This window comes from Miniopterus schreibersii, assembly GCF_964146895.1.
Source record: "Miniopterus schreibersii genome assembly, chromosome: 19".
NCBI lineage: Eukaryota > Metazoa > Chordata > Mammalia > Chiroptera > Miniopteridae > Miniopterus > Miniopterus schreibersii.
The window spans coordinates 9,982,184-10,004,470 of NC_138119.1; the positions used below are offsets into that span (position 1 = coordinate 9,982,184).

The 22,287-nt window shown below is 49.3% G+C and overlaps 1 protein-coding gene across 2 annotated transcripts in view; it reads left to right on the forward strand.

Annotated features, from left to right (window-relative positions):
• Positions 1-6,632, forward strand: part of WARS2 (tryptophanyl tRNA synthetase 2, mitochondrial) — a 49,498-nt gene extending 42,866 nt beyond the window's left edge. Inside the window, exons 5-6 of one of the 2 annotated variants that reach the window (XM_081121485.1) lie at positions 4,095-4,213; positions 5,930-6,632. In XM_081121485.1, coding sequence (XP_080977611.1) covers positions 4,095-4,213; positions 5,930-6,375 — 565 coding nt within the window. In that variant the 3' untranslated portion in view covers positions 6,376-6,632. Of the gene's footprint in view, positions 1-4,094; positions 4,214-4,301; positions 4,435-5,929 lie in introns of those variants that run through there. The other variant, XM_081121486.1, reaches the window with a different exon arrangement.
• The last annotated feature ends 15,655 nt before the right edge of the window (positions 6,633-22,287 follow it).

The following is a 22,287-nucleotide window of genomic DNA, read 5'->3' on the forward strand; positions in this document are numbered from 1 at the left end:
TAATGGTATCGAAATTCCTTTCACCATTTTTACTTCATCATGTCAGATGTTAATGAATATATGTTATATCAATAGCTAGTGTTTACTGAGCTCTTGCCATCGGGCACTATGCTCGGTTATCCCATTTAACCCTTGAAACAGCTATATGAGGTAGGACCTTTATGATCTCCATTTTACAGAGGAAACAGAGGCTTAAAAAAGGTAAGAAAGTTGGCTGTGACGCGCCCAGTAGCTGGTGGAGCTGTGATTTAAATTCAGAAAGTCTGACTCCGAGGTCATGCTTTCATCTTCTATACTGATCATGAACTGGCTTTCTTATAAATTTTATTTGTAGTGACTTCGTATAAATTACAGTGGCTTCCACTCTACGAGGTGCTGGAAATACATTGAGAGAAGCAAGACAGACAAGCTCTCAACAAGCTTATTTTATAGCTTATTTCAGAAAGCTTATTTTTTTTTTTAGGGTCCAGTAGTGGGAGAGTCAAGCCTCTCACAGGTTGATTTCAATGTTCTAATACAGTTAAAACATTCTTTCTGTATTAAATAGGAAAAATTAAAAATCACTGCTCCTTATGTCTGTTTTTATTACCATATTGGTGCATTCCCTTCAAATCAGTTTCTTAAGCTAACAGTTCTTGTTTGCATTCTGTGTGCCAGGCACTAGACTGCGAGCTTTGCACGCATTATTTTACTCCTCAAAGGACCCCTTGTGTGGGAACTATTACTAGTCAGTTTTAAAAATGAAAAAAAACAGGCCGAAGGAGGTTAAATAAGTTGCCCAGGAACACCCGGCTGGAGAGCAGGAGTCTGACCGCAGAGCTGCCTGACACCAGCGCCCCCACTCCAACTACTGTGGCTCCTCCTTTCTGTGAAGACGTGTTATGTGTATTTTCCAAGAAAACTGGCATCCTGGCTTTTTTGTCTTAGATTTTTCCACATCATTTAAATGTTTTCTGTTGTTGTTGTTTTTTAGGATTCTTTATTTTCTGTCTTTTGCTACAGAGATCGTGTTTGCTTTGCTTTTATCTACTCCAGCGATTCGGAAGGTGTACCTTCTGTTTCCCGTTCTACTAGTGATCATCTTTGAACTAAACAAAGTCCACCCAAATGAGAGCACACAGACGATTTATTCAGACAGAGCTGGCCCAGCAAGGGAGCCAGCCACCATCGCTGTGTTTCTCAGAGGCTCGAAGCAGAAGTGGGCATCTTACGGGATTTGTCTGGGGAGCATTTTGACTTTCTGTGGTTGGTCCTGAGTTGGACAAAGTGAGTACAAAGAATTGGGACGTTGGCGGTCATTGTCAAAGTCTCGACCATTCTGGGCCAGTGGCTGCAGAGGTTGTGATTTGGCCTCCTGGTCTGGTGGCTCTGAAGGTTTTGGGGCATAGGTTCATTGGTCATTTATTGTCTGGCCATTGTCCATTTGTATATCAGTTTCTCTCTTTTCAGAAATTGTTTTTTTGAGTCTTTTTTCATCTTTCCAAGTACAAAATGACATCATGTGGTCAGATGGGTTGTTAATCACACTTTGAGATCCTCTGTCTATACTCACGCTTCCTTTTGATTTTGTTAACTATCTTGGGATTTTCAACAAAGATTGTTATGAGTTTGAGAGTGAGTGTGGGATATTTAATGCCAGTATCTAGTAGGAAGGCAGAGATGCAGCCCTCAGCCTTCAGAGAGCTAGCGAGCTAGCAACAGAGCCCTAGAAATCAGAAGAGAAGGGACATGCAGATCCTCCCATGAAAGTTGATGTGCTCTCCCATGATGAGAGAAAACTAGAGGGTCAGGACTGTTTTTAGAAATGTCAAGATTTAGGGGACAAGAGAAAAATAAGCCAACTCATTGACCTGTGCTGATTGTATTTTATTTTTACTCTCCTGTGAAAATTTACATATAGATAAATATTCCATTGGTCTTGTTTATCCACTTTGCTAAGTATGCTTGATGACCTGGGCTTTTCCCCCTTGACACACTGTCCCTATTTCTGGCCAAGATGGAGAGAAGTTGGAATCAGAGTCGGGTAACGATTGAACCTCTAGTTCTTTAGGGAGTGTGTCCTGAGCACGTTTCTGAAGTACAATACGTATACACCATTTGAGAATTCTATTCTCTACGTAGCCGCCGTTATTTGAAAGCTGGCCAAGTTTCAGGCACTGTGCTAAGCACTTTACATGCTATGTCTCATTTAATCTCCACACCAATAGTGTGGGGTAACTGTTATTACTCCAACTTATAGTAAGAAAGTTGCCTGTGATACAAATTCTATGATTTAACCAAAGTTACATAAGACAAGAGTGGCAGGGTCAGGATTTGGTGCTAGCCTGACCGCCAAGCCTGTTATCTTGAGTGAGTGCTCTATTGCATCTCACACATGCACACACACACACACACACATGCTCACACACACTCACACACAGGCATACACCCCCCCACGCCCCCCCCCCCACACACACACACAGCGTGAGTATATGAGGAACTACATGAAAATACAGTTAATGTTCAGGGATTTTTAAAAAAATAAATAAAATGGATTTTATTTGACTTTCATGCAAAAGAAATGTCAGAGTTGCTTTGAAACCTACCGCTTATTCTAATACTCATATATACAACAACAGGGACTGGAAAGTAATTTGCAAAAATAAAAACGATTATAATTATGAGGGATATTTCAAAATTTCTCAAAATGTTCTCAAGTATTTTACTGTCTTAAAGTAGCTGGTCTTTATGCTGGTCAAAACTACCTTTCACTCTCTCATGCTCTAGACAACTACGGTAAATGGACCGGTAGCCTATGGACAGTGATTCGCAAGGAAAACCAAAGACCTCTGCCAGTTTTTCAAGAATCATTCATTAACCCTGGGCTAGGAGGCTCTCCTCCCGATAACAAAGCACCATAGGTTTCTAGCAGTTTTCCTTTGCTGTGGCTGTTTTGAAAGCTGTTATCTTTCCTCTCACAATTTACAATTATTTAAATATTCAGGTTCACTTTAAGGGGAATATTAAACTTCCTTGATCAAGAAATTACAGCTCTTTATTAACTGTGCTACCAAATGTAAACCCCCCCCAGCCAAAATTAAAGACTTAAAGTCACCCATCTCCTTCCCCAGCAATACTTCGGTATAAAGTTTTCCCCTCAGGACTTCTCTATAATGGTTAATTCTTCCCGTTTGCCATAACTCGCCATCATTCAACGCTGCAAACTATATACAGGATTAAAAGAATTATAAATACAGTTCCTATATTCTGATCATTTTTATTTCACATCTCCATTTTTTAATAAAATATTACAGATACAATTCAGGTCTCCTTTGTTCCTTTCCTCAGGCCCATCCTTTCCCCTCCCTTTCTGGAGGCAGCTACGATCATGAATTTGTGGGGGAGCTTCCAATATGTTTTTAAACTTACATACGTGTTGGTAAGCGATATATAGAATTTTCATATGTGCTTTAAGATTTACAGAAATGTCAGTGCACTCTGCGTCTCCTGCAACTTTCTTTGTCCATCCGACGTTGTTTTTGGGATCCATCTGCAGTGTGCTGATGGATTTTGCGCATGTATTTCAAGTTCCCTGCAGCGTATTAATTGTCCCGTGATTGCTGCAATGTACTTGGAAACAAAAGAGCGTGTATTTCACAAAGATCTTGAGTTCCGCCCTGTGCGGCAGGGAGGAAACCTCGCCCGCGCTGTGTGCCATGGCCATCGGAGGAGGGCAGAGTGTCTCTCAAGGGTGAGCGCAAACTCCGAAGGGAAAGGCGCCTGGCCAAGGCTGGGTGTGCGGGGACCGGGTGGTTTCAAGCCCAGCCACGCCTCGGGCCCGCGCCGTTCAGACCCCGCTCCCGCTCCGGCCAGGCCCGGCCCGGTGGGGTCCCTGCCGCACTGTGCCGTGGGAGGGGGAGAGCTGCAGGAGCCAGCTTCTCTTTGGCACTTGCCTGGCACACAGACAGAGGCGCGGGTCCCAGCATCCCCTCTGCGGCTGGTGAACGTTGGTTGAGCACCAGCAGGGAGACAGGCCCAGGAAAGGCAGCTGCTCGCGGTGCCTTCTCCGGATAAGCAGGAGCCTCGCGAGCTCCTCTGTCTGTCTTTTATTAAAGGTCCACGCACGTTCCCGTCGGAGTGGATCAAGTCCAGCACATGGAGCTGGTTCAGGATCTGGCGCGTGGGTTTAACAAGAAGTATGGGGAGTTCTTCCCGGTGCCCAAGTCCATTCTAAGTAAGTAACCAACACGTGATTGATACATCGGGGCCTTTTTTTTTTTTTTTATCCTTGGTATTTAAAACAAGCTTTTTTTATTTTTCAGTTACAATTGACATACAATATTACATGAGTTCCAGGCGTACAGCACAGTGATTAGACATTCATATAACTTACATAGTGGTCACCTGGTAAATCTAGCTATCAGGGCGTGTTTCGAAGAGAGGACTGGATAATGGACTGAAGCTTGGAACTTTCTTGGAATTGCACCCGGCTTCCTCCTGGACGGGCTTCAGGATTTATAGCTAGAATCCCCATCTTTCTCTGTCATGTAAGACTAGCAGACCCCATTGGATAACTGAATAAAATAACCAAAAAAGCTTGAGAAGTATGGGAGAGACTAAAAACTAAAAATGATCATTTTCATGTATAAAGTATTATGTAAGTTATCAAGTTATATATGTACATCTCATTTGGTAGGACAGGTAGCTTTCCCTATTTTATGGATGAAAAAACTAAGGCGTGCCAGGACTAACTTTGTGTTCAAGTCCTGTACCTAGTTAGTGGTGAAGCTGGGCCCTACACTGAGTTCTCCTGGTTCCAAAACCAGTTTACCGTGTCTTCCCTATCCACAACAAAACAAAAGTCATGAGTTGAGAACTGCTGGATCATAATCTGGATGAAACAAGAGGGCCTTGATGATCTTCACACTCTGCCTTCTTAAAGACACAACCGAGGCAGAATGTCCAGTCCACCTACTGAGACAGAGACCAGTCGCAGCTCGCCCGGCTCTGCTAGTCTGGAATCTTCTTCCGGAAAGGAGCTGTAAATCTCTATCAACACGTTTGTAGTTGTGTAGACTTGTGGCAGGGGCAGGAATCACCGAACCTAAGCTCTGTCCATCTTTATTAAGCTGACAGCATTTTAAAGGAGTGTAATGTGCCCAGTATCAAGTTAGAAACCTAAGGTGGGTATAATTTCCTAAGTTATTCCAGCAGTTCCCACAGATAAATTCAGGGCACCCCATGCACCCAAATCAACCTTCTTTTAGCAATAAGTACCATTTTAATGTTTTGGCCTATTGTTATTGTACCGATTTCAACTTTATATGCTTCTGTAATAGCCATAAAACAGGCACTTATTACTAACACGGGTTTATGAAGCTCAGCTTAACATCTTGATTCTATCAGAGTAATAAACAAGCTTCTCGTGTGTGTGTGTGTGTGTTCGTATATAGTTATATAATCATGGGTAAAGAATTGGAAGGGTTGACACAGATTGTTAATGTTGGTTTGGGGACAGGAAAGGCAGTGTTTGTGGGTAGGGGTGATTCGCTAGCAGGGAAGCACAGAGAGGAAGAGAGAAGGGGAGGGAAGAAATAGACAATGCTTTTTTTAAAGGTGTGCACAGCAAGTCAGTGTGATTGATACAATTTTATTTGTATAAGATTATACATTTTTATGTGGACATGTGCATTCGAAATGCATAAAAGTGGGATCAACAAAATGTTAACAGTGTCATTACACATTTCAGATGATGTTTACTTTCAGGCCCGTATGAATTGCTTGAGTTTTGCACAGTGAGAATTTAATATTTATATAATCAGATAAAAAGAATGAAGTCGTTTGGTATTCTTGGCTTCTTTAAAGATCCAGAGACTGCCATTCCTGGTAATTTTTTTTTATGCTGTCATTGATTTTGTTGTGTTGTGTTGTGTTGGTGTTTTTGCCTAAGCTTCGATGAAGAAGGTAAAATCCCTCCGTGATCCTTCTGCCAAAATGTCGAAATCAGACCCGGACAGACTGGCCACGGTGAGAATAACAGACAGCCCCGAGGAGATCGTGCTGAAGTTCCGCAAGGCGGTGACGGACTTCACCTCGGAGGTCACCTTGGACCCGGCCCGCCCGGGCGTCTCCAACCTGGTTGCCATTCACGCCGCGGTGACCGGGCTCCCGGCCGAGGAGCTGGTCCGCCGCAGCGCAGGGGTGGACACCGCTCGCTACAAGCTGCTGGTGGCAGATGCTGTGATAGAGAAATTTGCTCCAATCAAGAGTGAAATTGAAAAACTGAAGACGGACAAGGGCCACTTAGAGAAGGTTTTACAAGCCGGGTCAGCAAAAGCCAAGGAATTAGCGTATCCCGTGTGCCAGGAGGTGAAGAAGCTGGTGGGGTTCCTGTAGGGAGCTTCAACTAGTCACAAAACGGCCTTTTCTGTTCTGCGGTCTGTGCGCCCCGATAAAAAAAGGCAGCTTTCCACACAAGCCAAAAATTGCAGTTTGGGGACATTTCATTTGGTGTACCCGATATTGGCTTCAATTGATGAATAATGCTTTGTGGCTTTCAGATAGAGCAGTTTCTAAATCCCATCAGCAAAAGGCTGTGGCCAGGAAACCAGAACAAAAAACAGAGAAGGCATAGCTTTCTGAATCCTCAATTTAAAAAAAAAAAATTGTTTTTATTGGTTTTAGAGAGAGAGGAAGGGAGAGGGAGAGAGAGAAACATCGATTGGCTGCCTCCTGCACACCCCCTACCGGGGATGGAGCCTGCAACCCGGGCATTTGCCCTGACCCAGAATCCAGCCGGAGAGCTTTTGGTGCACTGAGCAGTGCTCAATCCCCTGAGCCACACCAGCCCGTCTGAATCCTCAATTTTTGAGGCACATTACTTGACCTGAATTTATCTACACAGGTGTGACTGAGGTGAGAGGTAATTTGGCAAAAGGGGGTATCCTTTGTGTCTCTCTCAAGCACGTACTATCACAGGTGGTCACTTTATCTATCTGAACCCTTTTACAGTAATATGTAGAGATCTTAGACTTATAACCCTTGGGATGCCATTTGGACCAACTTGTGTTCAGATCTCATAAAAATAAGTTGATTATTATAGTTCATTTGTCACTGAGGTGGTGCTTGCTTAGATGTATTTAAACTGCTTAACTTGTTTCCCAAGAGATTATACTGATTGTTCCAGCACATTTATATATATATATATATATATATATATAATTTAGAAATGCAGGATATAATCTTATGAAAAAGCTGTACTGTTTCAACTTGATTTATTGTACAAGAGCCCAGTCCCTAGATAATGTTTCTAGTAAGTACTTCCTTTTATCTACCTCTCAGTTTAATCTCACCAACCCCCTGTGAAATATATTTGACGCTGAGGAAGGGAGGTTCGGAGAGTACAGTTAGCTTGGACAGTATCAGGAAGTGAGAGGCAAATAAATCCAAGGTCAAAACCTTTACTGCTTACATGAGCCTCCAACCACGCTTCTGTTGAAGGTGGGTCCTGGAAGTGTAAGATCTGAACTACTGAGACTGTTTCTATCAGCTACTCAACCAATAGCTGCCAGCTTTAAATCTGGTTTCTGCCAGCCTTGGTCACATTCGCTCCTCAGAGCCCCCGAGGCAAGTCCCAAGTTCTGTCTCCTGAACTTACTGCAGAGGTACTTTAAAGTGTATCCTGCCAGACTGCACAGCAGTGAGGCCTGAACATCGTGTGGAAGCTGCACATCTCGCCTCTACCTCGTCTCTCTAAGTAATAACAAGTCACTCCGAAACCTAGCTTCCCCGTACTTCTGTTTCCCACACCTGAAAATGGAAATGGATCTGTTAGCAAGATTGATTTTGTAACAGAAATTGCTTCTAATTTTTTGCCAAGAGTATAATGATTGTCATTTATACACAAGAGACTAGTATGTTGGGCAAAGAATTTTTACTCATGTGTCTTAAGAGAAGGCAATAGAGTGGTCCTTGTATTAACAGATACAAATCCACAAAACACTGCATCCCAGAATCCAAATTAAAAGATCCTTTTTGGGGTCTTTTCTTGGAATGGGGTATCAATAGTCCCAGAGCAAGCCTCTTTGGGCATATTTCTTCCAAGTCTTTTTTTTTTTTCCCTTTCAAAAAAACTATTATGAATACTGGAAAATGACAAAATTAAAGATGGCTCTATCAAACTAATGAACTGTTTGTCCGTCTGTGTGCTTCTTTACCCCCTTGCAACACCTTTTGTCCACAGAACTACAGGCAGCACGGAAAGACTCTCGGGAAAAACTAGACTTGTGATAACTTCCGAGGAGCAAAACCCTGCACAGGTGAGGTCGGGCTTGTGAGCATCCCGCTGTCGTTACTCTTGGAAAGCTACCTGAGGGCTCGAGTCCAAAATCGGCCTGTAAGGCCTGAGACGGGCCCAGTGATCTCAGGAAGCTGATAAGAGAGCCAGGGCTGTGACCTAGGTCTGTTTTCACCTCCCTTTCACTCAGCATTTACTCGCCTCGCCTTGGCACTGACTTTGTATGAAGCACTATCTATCTTGGGGTCTGTTGGTTATGGCACCTTGGCTACTAGCTCATCTAATGTACTAATCCTAACCGTCTTTGTCTAATGTCTTCCCTCCCGTGGGGTCGGTGCATTCAGTCCAGCGTCTTGAGAGAGCCAGCCATGTGGTGAGCCAGTGCTTCTCCACCGGTGGCCCCCTCACCTGGGAACTCAGTAGATACGCAAATCCACGGACTCACCCCAGATTTACCGAAGGGGAACTTCTGGGGTTGGGGCTCAGCAACCCATTAGCCCTTCAGCTAATTCAGATGCAAACTAGTGTTTGAGAACCACTGTGCTGGGGGTAAAAAGGGAGTGAAACCGAGCTTCTGTCAAGGAGTTTACAGTAAAAAGGAGATGGAAACGTATAATCAGCCATAAAAACATAATTATTGTCTTGACTTTCTATTGCCTGTCTGTTCCCCCCTCCTTTTTTTAAAAGATCAGATTCACTCAATGTAGCTTAGATTGTTTTTGTTTATATATGTGATGATTATTTATAGACAGTCTAGAACTTTAGGTCATTTGGGCCTATGAAAATCCTAAAAGGAGAAGTGTCTGAAGTTATATTTGTAAATAGAGCAAATAGAGATTTGACCATCAATACGAGAATTAACGAGGATCTCCTGAAGCCAAGAGAGACGAGTAAGAGGAGGGAGTTATTTTACACAGTGGGTAGTAAAATTATAGTACTTATTACCCTATAAAGGGTTATATGACCTAGAAATAAAAACAGTTGAGCATGGATTAAATTTATGAGTGAGAAAGTCACAAAATTGCATTGAGCACAAGTTAGGAATGCTCAAATTATTCCCCAAAGTGTCAGATGTTGATATCATAGAAACTGCCACCTTTGCTGTCACCACCCCCATCCTCGTAATCTTCCGCGTTCAGAACTCCAGGCTAGACCAGAGAAGACCAGCAGGGAGCCGGTGGTGGCTGGAAAGGGGCCTGCCTGAGAATAAGGACTGTTGTACTTACTGTGTTTTGTAAAAGCCTGTACACACTTCAGATTTAATGGGCAGTAAAGGTAGAGAATATAAGGGAGGCAATGGATTCAATTCTTTAAAGAATTTGCTGTGATTTCTGATTAAAGCCAGTATGCCATTAGTCTTATTAACAAGAGACAACCCAGATCATTGAAATATTCCAAAACCTAACTAAAATATAATTATTACTATACACAGTGAACTGATCTTATATCTTCATATAATATCATATATAAAAGCATAGGAGCTTAAACACTTCGGGTGGTGCTAACATATCAGAGCCTTAGCGCTCCCCAGACTGGCCCGACTTGAGAGTTTGAAACTCTGGGCTTTGTGCTAGTGCAGAGGTAGAGCTCCCGTGGCCCGCCTTCCCCAAAGCTACGTGAGTCTCGAGAAGGGGGGTGGTCTCCCTGCCCGCTGAGCAGCGCAAGTCATTCTGCATGCCTGCCGTTTGCTGCTAGAAATGATTTCATCTCTGGCTTCTATGTTTTTTAAACCTTGCAATATCTTTAAACTGCCTTCCAGTTTGGTAAAATACAACCTCTTTATTTCCTCCTGTCCCTCTTTTATCCCTTTAAGGAGGCTTCATCCATCTTCTACCCCAAAATACTGTCAGTCAGGATTTCTATTCCAAATAATGTGGAGTCAAAAGCATTCAACAGTCTGGAGGCAAGTGAGCTTTTTATTGCGTTTTTATTGAGAGTAAATTGAACTGTGCGGGCAGGCTAGAGAGGGGCTCCTCTGTGAGGCCCAGCTGCCCCACCGCTGCACCCCAGCAAGGACTCGTGTTACAAGAATTACATCACTTGGATCTGCTTATATTGGCTGACCAGGCCCGCAGACCCCTGGGTGCTGCCGGGCAGGTTAACTCCTTCCTGATCCTCCTGCACCTTCCACAAGAGAGCTTATGTGGCCCCCAACAGTCCTGTCCTTCATAGCTTTCTAATCTCTTCCTAATTTAACATATCAAGTGTTTGGTAAACTCTGACCATATTTCATCTTCACAAACCTGTGTAAAGCCTAAGAATTTGTTACCCCCATTTTACAGATAAGTTTTCCCTGAGTACTTTGGCGCCGGCTAATCTGTTTATAGCACTTGAAGTTTGCACCATAGGTGTACTTGTTTGTAAGTGACTTTGAGAGCATACTGTTGCCAAAAGACTGGGGATTTTATTATGGTTTTTGTTTTGTAGATTCCTCATAGTTCTGGAGCACAAGACTAGGCACAGAGTAGATGCTAAATAAATGCCTATTGATTGAAAACCACCCTTAGAAGAGAAAGAGGTTAGGGACTGCAAATTCATGTGGCTTCACGAGACAGATAATTTGTAATTTAATTGAATAACAAATATGTGTTCAGTGCTTGCTATGTGCTGGGTGCTGCTCTAGACACTGGGGATACAGAAGTGAACAAAATAGACAAACATCCCTGCCCTCTTAGAATTCACGTTGTAGTGGAGACAGACAATTAAAGCAACAAGGGAAGTAAATGGGTTGGTCACCAGGTGATGGACGCTGTGTAGAAATACAAAGAACATGGGGGCGGAGTGTGTTAGGGAGTGAATTGTGCTTCCGCCCCAAAATTCATATGTTGAAGCCCCAACCCCCAGTATCTGAGATAGAGGGCATTTAAAGAGGTCATTAAAATGAAGCTAATCCAATCTGACTGGCCCCTTTACAAGAAGAGATTAGAGCACACAGAGGGACACCAGGAGTGCACCTCCTTCTAGTAAAGAGCTTGTGAGGACCCGATGAGAAGGCGGGCGTCTGCAAGCCAAAGAGAGAGGCCTCAGAAGAAAGCAAACCCACCAAGGCCTTGATCTCAGACCTCCATCTTCCACACCGTGAGAAAATAAATTTCTGTTGTTCAACAGAAGGTCTCTGTTGCTTCAGTTTTCTTGGTGAAATAAGATTCAATGTCCTCGGCAGATAATTAGGATGAGGGAAGATGTGTTGGAGGTCTGAGGAGAGAGGAGGAGGTGTGAAATAGTCATCTGGGGAGAAGAAAGGGAAGGACCAGGGACTTGGATTAGAACAGCCAGGCAGCAGTTAAGGGCCCCCTTGAGGCTAGAAAACATGAACTTACGAGAGCAGTGGACCAGTTGATTGTTTTGCTCCAGCCACTTTCCACTGTGTGGGTGCAGGCAGAGCGTAAGCAAAGTTGCTTAGCCTAGAGCTGGGTTTTGCTAAGTGATTGGAACAAAAGGGCAAAGGGGCAAAGGAACTAAGTGCGTCTAACAATGAGCAGCCGCCTCCTCCCTACTGGGCAAGGGGGCAGAGGATGTGAGGGGTGCGGAGGCAGGGAAACGATGGTAAAATCGATTGATTGAAAGCCCCAGGGGTGGCAAAGAAATGAGGGAGTGAGACGATGAAGAAATGTTGGTCTGAGCTTGCGTTCAAGATACGGGCATGCAGCTCTCGGTGTTGACAAAGTTGGAGGCATGGCCTGAGGAATGGTTGTTGAAATAGGTGGAACATATGACCTCTGGAGGGGAGAAGGTCACAAAGAGGGGGGTGTTGTAAAGGTCATTTACTTCGATGTGCAACCACAAAGACTATGCCCAGAGTAGCCCCGGAGATAGAGTGAGCATTCAGAAACCTGTGATTGTCATTGGACTGTTATTTCTTAACCCATAGATTCTCTGTCATAATTTTTTTTAAATATGTTTTTATTATTGATTTTAGAGAGAGAGAGGAAAGGAGAGAGGGAGAGGGAGAGAAACATAGATGTGAGAGGGTAACATCTGATTGGCTGCCTCCTGCACACCCCATACGGGGGACTGAGCCCACAACCTGGGCATGTGCCCCGACCAGAATCAAACCAGCAGCCTGTCCGTGCATGGGATGACGCCCAACCAAGCCACACCGGGCAGGGCACTCCATCATCATTTAAGCCATCAGCAAACTTGTGTAAGTCCACTTGTTTGTTACGATTCCTAGCCTAAAGCATTTGTTTTTGCTGTTTTGTTTAGAGGGTTTGGGAAGGCGAGGGGCCTGACAGCTACTGTAGCCCACTTCCTCTGAGGCTTCTTAAGAACTTCCAGTAGCGATGCTGTCCTGAAAAAGGTTGTCCTCTCAAATAAGGGACCAGAATCCCTGGGACGCCCAGGTAGGTGCGCCTCCTCAAGGAGCCTGCTCTGATTTCCTGCTGCTGCTCTGTTCAGAGGTCCGTAGTTGGGACGGCTGCTTTGGTTACCACTTTGCTTGCTATGTGTTCTGTCACGGGGATACCACGGCAGTGACACACCTTCTCTAGGCAAAGGTGAGGCTCTGCACCTGACAGGCCTCACTTAGAATTAGGTCTTTAGCACCGGCAGCTGGTTTCCCTGTTAGCGGCCACGGAGGGAAGGAGTATTGGAGTAAGTGATGATGCGGTCTTTTATGTGGCTGGTAAACTATCCCTGAAGTCATTTCCAAAAGCGGCATTCCAAAAATGTTTTCAGCAACCATTTGAGTGAGATACAGAACCCCAGGGTAACTTCTTTGAAGGACAACTCAATTCGAATAAATTCTGGTATTTAAAAATATATGTCAGCCCCTTTACTTTCTCATCAGCTTTCAATCCTTGAATCCTTTAAAAAAATTTTTTTTAACTGATCAAAGGAAAGAGCCCTGCCTTAGTGACAGTTGCTATTCACCGTCATGAGATAACAAACAGGCTGTGTGGCTGGGGTAGAAAATACTTCTTTTTGGGGGGATTTAGGATCAAACCCAAGATTGCTGGCCTTCTAAATTTAGCCAACATTCAATTCAGATCTTTGAGGCTTTTGTACCTACTAAAGCAGGAACATAATGAGGAATCAAAGGGTGAACTATTCATTGTCGGGAAGCCCGCGTTTTAAACGTTTTCTCAACTGTGCTTTACATCTGAGTAATGAGACGGCTCAAGAAAGCAGAGAGTCCATTTGGAGAGCCGCTAGGAAATGAGGAACAACTTGATCTTGAGGGCCTATCTTTGCCTTAGGGAAATGTGAAACAAAAAATACAGAAAGAGGTAGAAAACAGAAAGCTCCTTGAAAGTGGGTTTTATGTCTTTTTTATGACATAGTCTAACACAGGCACCTAAACCTACGCGATGCCTTGGCTTCTATGGGAAAAATCCAATTAGCGTATCTTTTTCCAAAAAACGTAATCTCCTATGAGGAGATTAAGGGTAGCTCTTTCCCAGTTTCCTTTGGCCAAATAGTAACCTTTACTTAGAGGAAAGGCTGTCATGGATGTGCTTGAAATAGGCCAAACAGCTACATCCGAGTGGGCGCAGCTTCTGTAACGATTTCATTGGTATCCGCACAAACCCACTGAGCTAACTAGTCATCATCGCTCACAGCCGAGCAGCTAGAAAAAGCTATGGGTGGGGGAGTGGGTGGGGGCTACCACGGAAGCCGCCCTCAGCTGAACGCACCCCGTCTCCCTGCTTTCCTAGCCTTACGTGGGAAGGCAGAGGAGGCAAGGATGTTGGTTCTGGAATTGAGGCAGGAGGAGGTGGGACCCCAGTGAAGGGGGAAGCTGAACCGAAATTTCCCTGCTCACGGACCACCCCTGCCCCTCTACTGGGAGACCTGCCCAAAGGGGGGCCTGCACATTAAATTTTTTTTCCCATTTTCCACGTCGAGTCTCTGCCTTCACCAAAGTCTAAGATGGTGCATCCGTGTACCCAGCAACATACAAGACCTTGTGTATCACAAAAGTATTAACGAGTCTGTGATCTCAGTGTTTTACTGTTCAGTCTGGGAGGGAAAACTTAAACCCATTTAAGCATGGTCAGTCCCTCACAATCTAGCAAAAATAGTCTTGCTTTGTGGGACACGGGCACTCAAGAAATGGATCGTGGAGGGTTTTTTAACTAAACGGAGCTGAATATCCCATCTCACGTGTACTCCTTTGCTTTATATTTCTCAAACCACTTGTCCATTCACTCTACAAATATTTATCAAGTGCTGCGTGTTATGAGCAAGGCACTATATTGGTAAATATAACATATCAAAGATACCAATTCTGATCAATAAAACCCTGTGGCGGGGGGAGGTTCATTGTGAAGCACTCTAAACAAGTGATTTATTACAATTTGGTTACTATCTTCCTTTCCCCCTCCCGATGTGCCTTCTCCATCCTAGTATAAAGCCCTGGAAGTATTTGGGTGGAGCGCGGTGGGAAAGTAAGTCTGTGGTGTCAGAGACATGAAATGGGCGCTCTCTTCGGCCCCTGGAAACATGAGGGCTCCGCTCGTCGGGGTTCCTGTTCTCTAGGAAGCCCTCAGCTGGTCTCTAGCAGCAAGGATGACATAAGGGAAAATTACATTCTGATGCAGAATTCAGCTCCTTCATCTCCCTCCTGTCTCTACAGCATGGAGCTAGGGGCCCACAGAGGATCTAATATCAAAAGGAAGAGGGTAATACCACTACATGAAGAAAAAAAAATAATTACCAAATTTCCTGAATAGTAAACAGCTTGAAAAAAAAAGAAAAAAAAGAAGCTGAGCCCTTTGATAGCTTGGCCCCTGGTCTGCCCGTGAATGCCTCGAGGATTATATCATCAGACTGACTCCAGCCGCCGCGCTATTGTTTCAGAGGCGGGGGCAGGGAAGAGGGGGGCTGGGGGGCAGGGGAGGGGAAGAGGGGATGGGTGGGAGCGGGCCCGCACCTCGGGGAGCCCAGAGCTTGATTTTGAAAGGGCAGTTATCAAATGTCAATGGTAGTGAGGCTAGAAAGACAAATTGAACAATTTCTCAGCGTCTGCGGGAAGGAGGTTTCTCGGGGCCATTACTCTTTTTTTTTTTTGAGAGATTAATGTAAACGTTTGGATTCAATAACTTCTACCCCAGATGACATTGGCTCAACAGGGAGAGAAAGCGCCTGGACGGTGCCCACACGTGCTGTTGCCGAAAACCATCGCCTGGGGGCAGCCTTGTGACTGTTAAGTGTCCCAAGCCTCATTCCAGCACCGATTTCACCACTTTTTTTTTTTCTTTCTTTTTTTTTCCTGGAAGTGCTCAGTTTCTTTATCCGAGGTTGAGGTGTGAGGAAAAAAGGGCAAAGGGGGCAGGCGGCTCAGGACCCGAGCCTGACACCCCGCAGTCCGCGGGGCAGCGTTACCACGACTGCGCGCGGGAGCCCCGACGAGTCGCTAAAACCCTTCGGGTCTTTGAGATGCAGAGTCGCGGACGCGGGGAGGCGGGGGGGGGGCGGGGGGGGGCGTCGGGTCCCGGGACCCTGTGGCCCTCAGCGCGGAGGGCGAGCGCGCGAGTCCGGGGTTCTCCGCATTCCCGGCACCCCCCGAGCCCCCACCCGGGCCCCGCGCACACACGCCCCCGCCTCCCTGCTCCCCGGCGCGGTGCCAGCCCACGGGCTCCGAGACGCCCCGCTTCCGCCCACCACCGCGCGTGGACGTGTCAGCAGAGGGGAGAGGCGGGCTCCGGCTCCCAGGCCTGCCCCTCAGGGCGCCGCGGCCACGGGAGCTCTGGGTTCACAGGCGCGCTCCTTGGCTCGCTCCGGGGCCGCGGGCGGCGAGAGGGGGTCCGGGCTCACCGGCTGCACCCTTCGCAGCCAGGCCCCGCGACTGGCCGTACCTTCGTGCGCTTTTCCACTGACGGGGTAACGGCTTAGCATCAGGAACCCCTAAGACCCGCGTGTGCTCTCGGATGCGGTCCGTGAAATGGAAGGTTTCCGCGGCCTCCCCGGCCCGTGGGCGGAAGCCTTCGCTCAGTCTGGCGGGGTTTGTCTTTCGTGTGCAATGCGTCCCTCCGTGTGCATGTGCCCCTTCGTGTGCACGCGTCCCTCCGTGTGCATGTGCCCCTTCGTGTGCACGCGTCCCTCCGTGTGCATGTGCCCCTTCGTGTGCACGCGTCCCTCCGTGTGCATGTGCCCCTTCGTGTGCACGCGTCCCTTAGTGTGCATGTGCCCCTTCGTGTGCATGTGCCCCTTCGTGTGCAATGCGTCCCTCCGTGTGCATGTGCCCCTTCGTGTGCAATGTGTCCCTTCTTGTGCACGGGTCCTTCGTGTGCACGTGTCCTTCGTGTGCATGCGTCCCTTCGTGTGCATGCGTCCCTCCGTGTGCGCGTGTGCCGGGCAGCTCGAGAACAGGCTGAGCGCGCGCCGCCGGCCGTGCGAGCTGGGAGAGTGTAAAGCAAACCCCAAGCACCAAGCCCGCCTATAACAAAGCCGGGCCCTCGCTCCACATGCAGCAGCGGGGATTCTCTCTGGCTCTGGGAGGGATGACTTCCCCTAGGCTTTACCTCCTACCCGCCCCCCCCCCCCAGGCCCGCCAGGCCACCAAGGGGGCACCCTCACAAGTCAGGGGGATGCTGTTTCCCGAGGAGAGGCGTGTGTCAGGAGGGAAACTGGGAGCAAATGGGCTCTTGGAGGGATTGGCCTTGGCCTTCGCCAAGAGCCGCTCGGGAGGCCTCTTCGGACCCAGGACCCCACGCCCGGACGCACGGTGCGAACTGTCCTGTTGGAGCGCCGGGGCCGCCCGCAGTCTCCACGGGATTCTTCGTGCGGGCCCATTTCTCAGGAAGTTGTGTCCTGCGGGGCAGGCCCTTGTTGGAAAAGAGTGAGAGACCGTCGCTTTTTAAAATCTGGGAGGGAAAACTGAATCTCAAAACAGCATTATTTTCTTTAGAGTGGATGGGTGCCTCAGCCCTTCTTCAACTCGGAGCCCCTAGAAATAAAGGCGAGGGCGCCTTTTGGCCCCCTCGCGGGCTGCCCTACACGCTCTTGCGGCCCGCTCACGTGGGGGCTCGCGGGGGCCTGGGAGTGGACCCTGCTCGAGAACCTCGCGAGGGGCCACAGGGCGCCGGGAGCCCCACGTCGAAGCCTCTGCGGTGTCCGCGAGCGTGTGAATTCGTGGGAAGCGTCTAGTCCGAAGCCCGCGGGACCGAGAGGCGCATTTGGACGCAGAGCTGGCTTCCTACGGGCCCTGGCCCAGAGCTCAGGCCCGAGGCCCTTTTTTAACCGCCCCCCACCCTCCCTGCAGCCCCCCGAGCTCCACGCGGCGGCTTCCCGCCTGGGACAAAGGCAGGCGCGGCAGCCTGGTCTGCGTCTGAACAGCGCGGACACGCCGGAGTCGCGCGTGGAGTTGCTGCGCTTCGCTGGTTGGGGACCGAGCCTAACGAAGAAGCCACCGCTCGGCTCCCTGACGGGGGAAAGCGGGAGTGCGACGGGCGCGCCGGGCACCGCCCGTTTCCTGCGTCAGCGCGGCGGGCGGCTGGGCCCCTTCCCCTCCCGGCCCGGGCGCGGGTGGGCGGCTGGCCCGCGGGCAGCCGCGGGGCCTCTCCCGCCCGCTCGCACCCCTGCGGGCCCCGCTGCTGCACCCGGGCCGGCGAGCGAGGCTGGGGGGTGCCGCCTGGCCGGGTCGCTGCGCGGCCCCACGCTGCAGGGCTGGGAGCGCGTCCCACCTGAACAGGTGCAGGGGAAACGGTCGGACGCGTTCCAGTCCGAGGCTACATCCCCAGGGTCCAGAAGGAAAAATCAGACCGACGTTCGGAAAAGGAAAAGCCGTTTGCTTCCCTTGTTCAAGGTGAAAGTGAAAATGTTTTCAGCTCCCCAGAGCTGGATAATTTCCTCCGTGTCCGCTCCACTAGACACGGCTGAGGCGAAGGGGGCTTAGGGAGGTCGTGAGCAGTCCCCACCGGCTCCGAATCCGCGGAGAGGCTCCGGCTCCGGCCTCCGGCCGGGCGAGCGGACCGCCTTGCCGTCGGCGGGGCGCGCGGAGCGCAGCCGCATCTGGCCGCGTCCGGGTGGCGCTCAACTGCCCCAGCCGCCCGCAGCTTTTCCACCGCAGCTTTTCTCTCTTTGGGGTCATTTTACCTTTCTCTCCGCCGCTTTGTCGCACCCTCCCCCGATGAGACCCCCCCAAAAGGCACGAATCCCTATATTGCTACCTCTCTGCATGGCCTGGACCTTAGAATTCAAAGTCGTTGCCCAGGAACATTCCTGTACATGCAAACGCCTACACCAAGGCTGCCGAGCCTCCAGGGGGTCTCAGAGGGTCTGAGTATTGATAGCAGGGGGTGTAGATCTGATGCTAACCGACGATGCCATGACGACGCGGGCCGCTGGAAGATACGCTCCAGGCTAGTGTCTGCTGGGCTGGTTATGCACTGATAAAGCAGTTAAGTTGGTCAGGAAACATGAAAATGACTTAAAACACTGAGTGATATTTTGAACCCTACCCATAGAGTTTCTAAATATACACTCTTCCTGTGTTTTTGTTTTTGTTTTTGCAGGTATACTTACACTGTGTAAATGAATTTGCATAGTAATGTGTGTTATTTGTGTGCGTGTGTGTCTGTGTGAGCATGCTATTGAAGTGTGCACCTATGGAAGTTGCCCTCAATCAGTTTCTCTTCTCTGGCATAGGCATTGAAAAGAAATCCTTTGGTTGCAGGGTTTTGTGACTCCCCAAGCTCCTTAGAACGCTCCTGGAAGGGGACTGGGCTTTAGGGATGGAAGTATTATTTTAAAAGGATTTCTCATACTCTGCTCCTCAGCATTTCCCTTCAGGGAGTGGGACCCCAGGTTTGAGATCACGGCTGCCCCTCCCCCACTTCCACATCTGCAGGGCAGGGGGAAAAGTGTGAACTCCTAGGGCACCTGCAGTCTCCTTACCACCTCTGGCAAAGACCCAAAGTGTGTTTGTATCCCGAAGTCTAAGCCCCATCACTCTGATTGCTCTGAGCAGAAAGTCCCACAAACCTGCCGTGAAGCTAAATCAGAGTTTGCTGGGTGAATTTGTACTCAGACACACACGTGTTCTGTTTTCTTGTTTTTTACAAAGGAGAGCTTAGTAAAATGCCCTGAATGTGGTGGACATCCAAGGATTACTTGTTGCAAGAATGAATAAACTCGTGTGTATATTTATTCTGGCCAAGGCAAGTTTTTTTTTTTTTCTCTCACTAAATAAACTGGTACATGCATATGTAGCATCTATGTGGCAAAAAATTGTGTGCCCAGAATATAGGGGACTTTTTTAGCATCTGTCTCCTTTTGCCTTCCAGTTCTCCCAAGCAGCCTCCTCCCCCATGTCCCTGCCTGAGGCGCAGGTCTCTGCAACTGGCTGGGAAAGGTATCCAACCCCTACCAAAGCCTGTCAGCCAGCCAGTAAAAGCAAAGGCATTACTTTGGTCACGTCCTCACTTCCCTCCCAGTTCACACTCATGTTTCTGTAAAGGTTCTTGGGCCGACTTCACCCTGCACACCCCACATCCCTTTATATGCTCTCTAGGTGGTATACTGCTTGGGTTTCACAGGCCTGCAAACAGGCAGGTCGCCCCTGTTAACCAACCCGGGCTGAGTCAGCGTTTTCACAGAGTGACCACAGTTCTCAGGAAAGCTTGGGGGCCTCACTTTTGGAGGGGACTGCCAGTTCCAGGACGGATAGAAGCCACGGTTCCCAATCTGGCTGAGACTACTCTCCCAGCTCTAGTTTTGTTTTACAAAAACGTATTTAATCACAATAGTGTGTGACTTCAGAAAGGACAAACCTGGTGTCTCCAAGAAGAGAGTCCAGTGCCAGGATCTTGGGGCTCTGTGGGTCTCACTCTTGCCATCCAGTGGCCCCCAAGTCTTCATCCCTTTGAGGGACTTGGCCGATTCTCTTGTGTCACAGCCAGCCTGCTGCCACCTAGAGGATGCTGATCCCCTGCTCCTCCGGCCTCCCCAGGCCCTTTCTGAGGGACAGCAAGAAGGCTGGAAGGAGCTGACAACCTGTCGCTGCAGGGCAGGAAACCAACTAATTTCTGCCCCCTCTGAACAGAAGTCTGCCCCCAGCAAGAAAGACCCAGGAAAACAAGAACAAAGACTCCCCCCTTCTCGCTTTCCCTCTGCCCCCCCCTTCACCTCCCATCTCTCCCCTCACACTCCCCCTAGCCTTTGGGTGTCTGCAGGTCGGGGAAGAGAGGCATCTCTACAGCCTCTGCCCCCAGGGCAGCTGTTCGCATCATCAGGAAGGAGGGACATGGGCAGGAAAAGTACTTTAAAAGCTCCACTAAAGCCAAAGCTGCCAAAGAAACTTTGGGGCAACCTGGGAAGTTTCAGACCCCAACCCCCAGGCCCCCCAACCCTGGAAGGGACAGTATCTTCTTTTTAAATGAGGTGAATTGTGATCAGGACTCAGAGTCGGGTGCGAGGGAAACAAACTCGCTTCAGGGGTGGAGAGGAGTATAACTTGTTTCTAACCTGGGCAGCTAATGTCAAACCAGTTTTCTCTGGGGCAGCTCCTGGGAAGTGGGTTCCAGGAACAGGCCTGATCCAGAGCACAGTTCTCCCAGTGAGGCCTTGAGTTTGGGGTAGGGCACCCCAGGATCCTCCATTTTCTCACCTGGCTGCCCCACCTACATCAGAGGCTAAGGCCCAGAGGGGCTTCGTGATTTGCTAGTGCTTTACAGTTTATAAAGAACGATAGTGGTGACAACCCAAAGGCCCGTGTAGCCCGGGGACCTCCACAGCATGCCGACTGACGCCTTCTTCAAGTTCTCCAGGGACTGCTTTCTGAGTCGCCTTAAAAAAACCGAAACCAAACCTTAACTCAAGAGTGTTGAATCAGCTGCTCACCCCACCTAACCCGCCCCGGTGTGATCTACAGCCACGATCGCTAACGGTCACCTAGGGACAAATTAAGGAATTGAAAATGCTGAGCTTGAGAAGCCGAATTCCTCACACTATCTGGGGTCGTTAATCACCCAGCAGAAACCAGTCCGGCAAGAAGGAAAAGGGGCTAGAGGGACAGAGAGCCTGCGGGTCTGTGCGCGGGTGTTCGGGGGGCTCGGGTGGCGGGATCCAAATGTAGGTGCTCACGGGAGTTGAATGTGCTCCGAGGGGGCGCCACAGTTGACGGGTCTCAGGAACATAAAGCTCTTAGAGGCTGCCCCACACGCCCACACGCGGCTGTTTTCCCAGAGAAGGCCGCCGGGTATTTACCCAGTGTGGTGAGAAGAAGAGAAGATTGGCAATTAGAGAGTCCCCCGGCCTCCGGAGAGCCCACTTCCGAGGGCAGGGTGGGATGCAGGGCCGTGCACCCGCGGGAAGGCGCGCGCCGGGCCAAGTGGGGCGCGCGGGATGTGCAGAGCGAGGGAAGCAAGAATCTGGGGGTGCGGGAGTGTAACTTCTGTGCAGAAAAGGAGGGGGAAGCGTCGCCACCCACCACCCTGCAGGGTGGGAATCGCGACAAATATTACGAAGCCTGGCGCTTGGGGCGGGTAGTTTGGCACCTGGGCTTCCTAGGAACTCACGCTCTCCCAGGAGCCCGCGGCTGCCTGCCTCCGGCCCTTTGCCCGCCCCAGAGGCCAGGCCGGAGCGCCCTCCCCCCCAGGGCCTGGACCCCAGGGCTCCGCGCGCAGAGCGCAGTTGCGGGAAGCACCCGCGCGCTGCGCTCCGACTTCCCCGAGGCGCCCCGGCCCCGCGGGGCTTCCGGTCACACTTCCCAGCCAGCGGGCGCTGGGTACCGGGCTCCTCCAGTGCCCGCCCGGCCCGCTCTGCGCCCCTAGTCCCCCGGTTACCCGCTCTTCCGCGTAGCCCCATAGTTATAGGGACGGTTTGTTTAGTGAAGCTCCTCAAACAATGGAAAGTTCCGAGGTTTCCTGGACGTTGTGTTGGGGAGGCGGGGCCGGGACCCGCTGACGGCGGCTTCCCCAACCCTGTTCCCCCCCCTTCTCTGCCCCCTCAGCCGCCGGGCAGCGGAAAGAGGCGGCCAGCCTTCTCCTGCCCTTCGGCCGGACGACGCACGGCTGCGGCGCCCGCCACCTCTGCACCTGCCTGGCTGAGGTGAGATGCCCGGCGCGCGC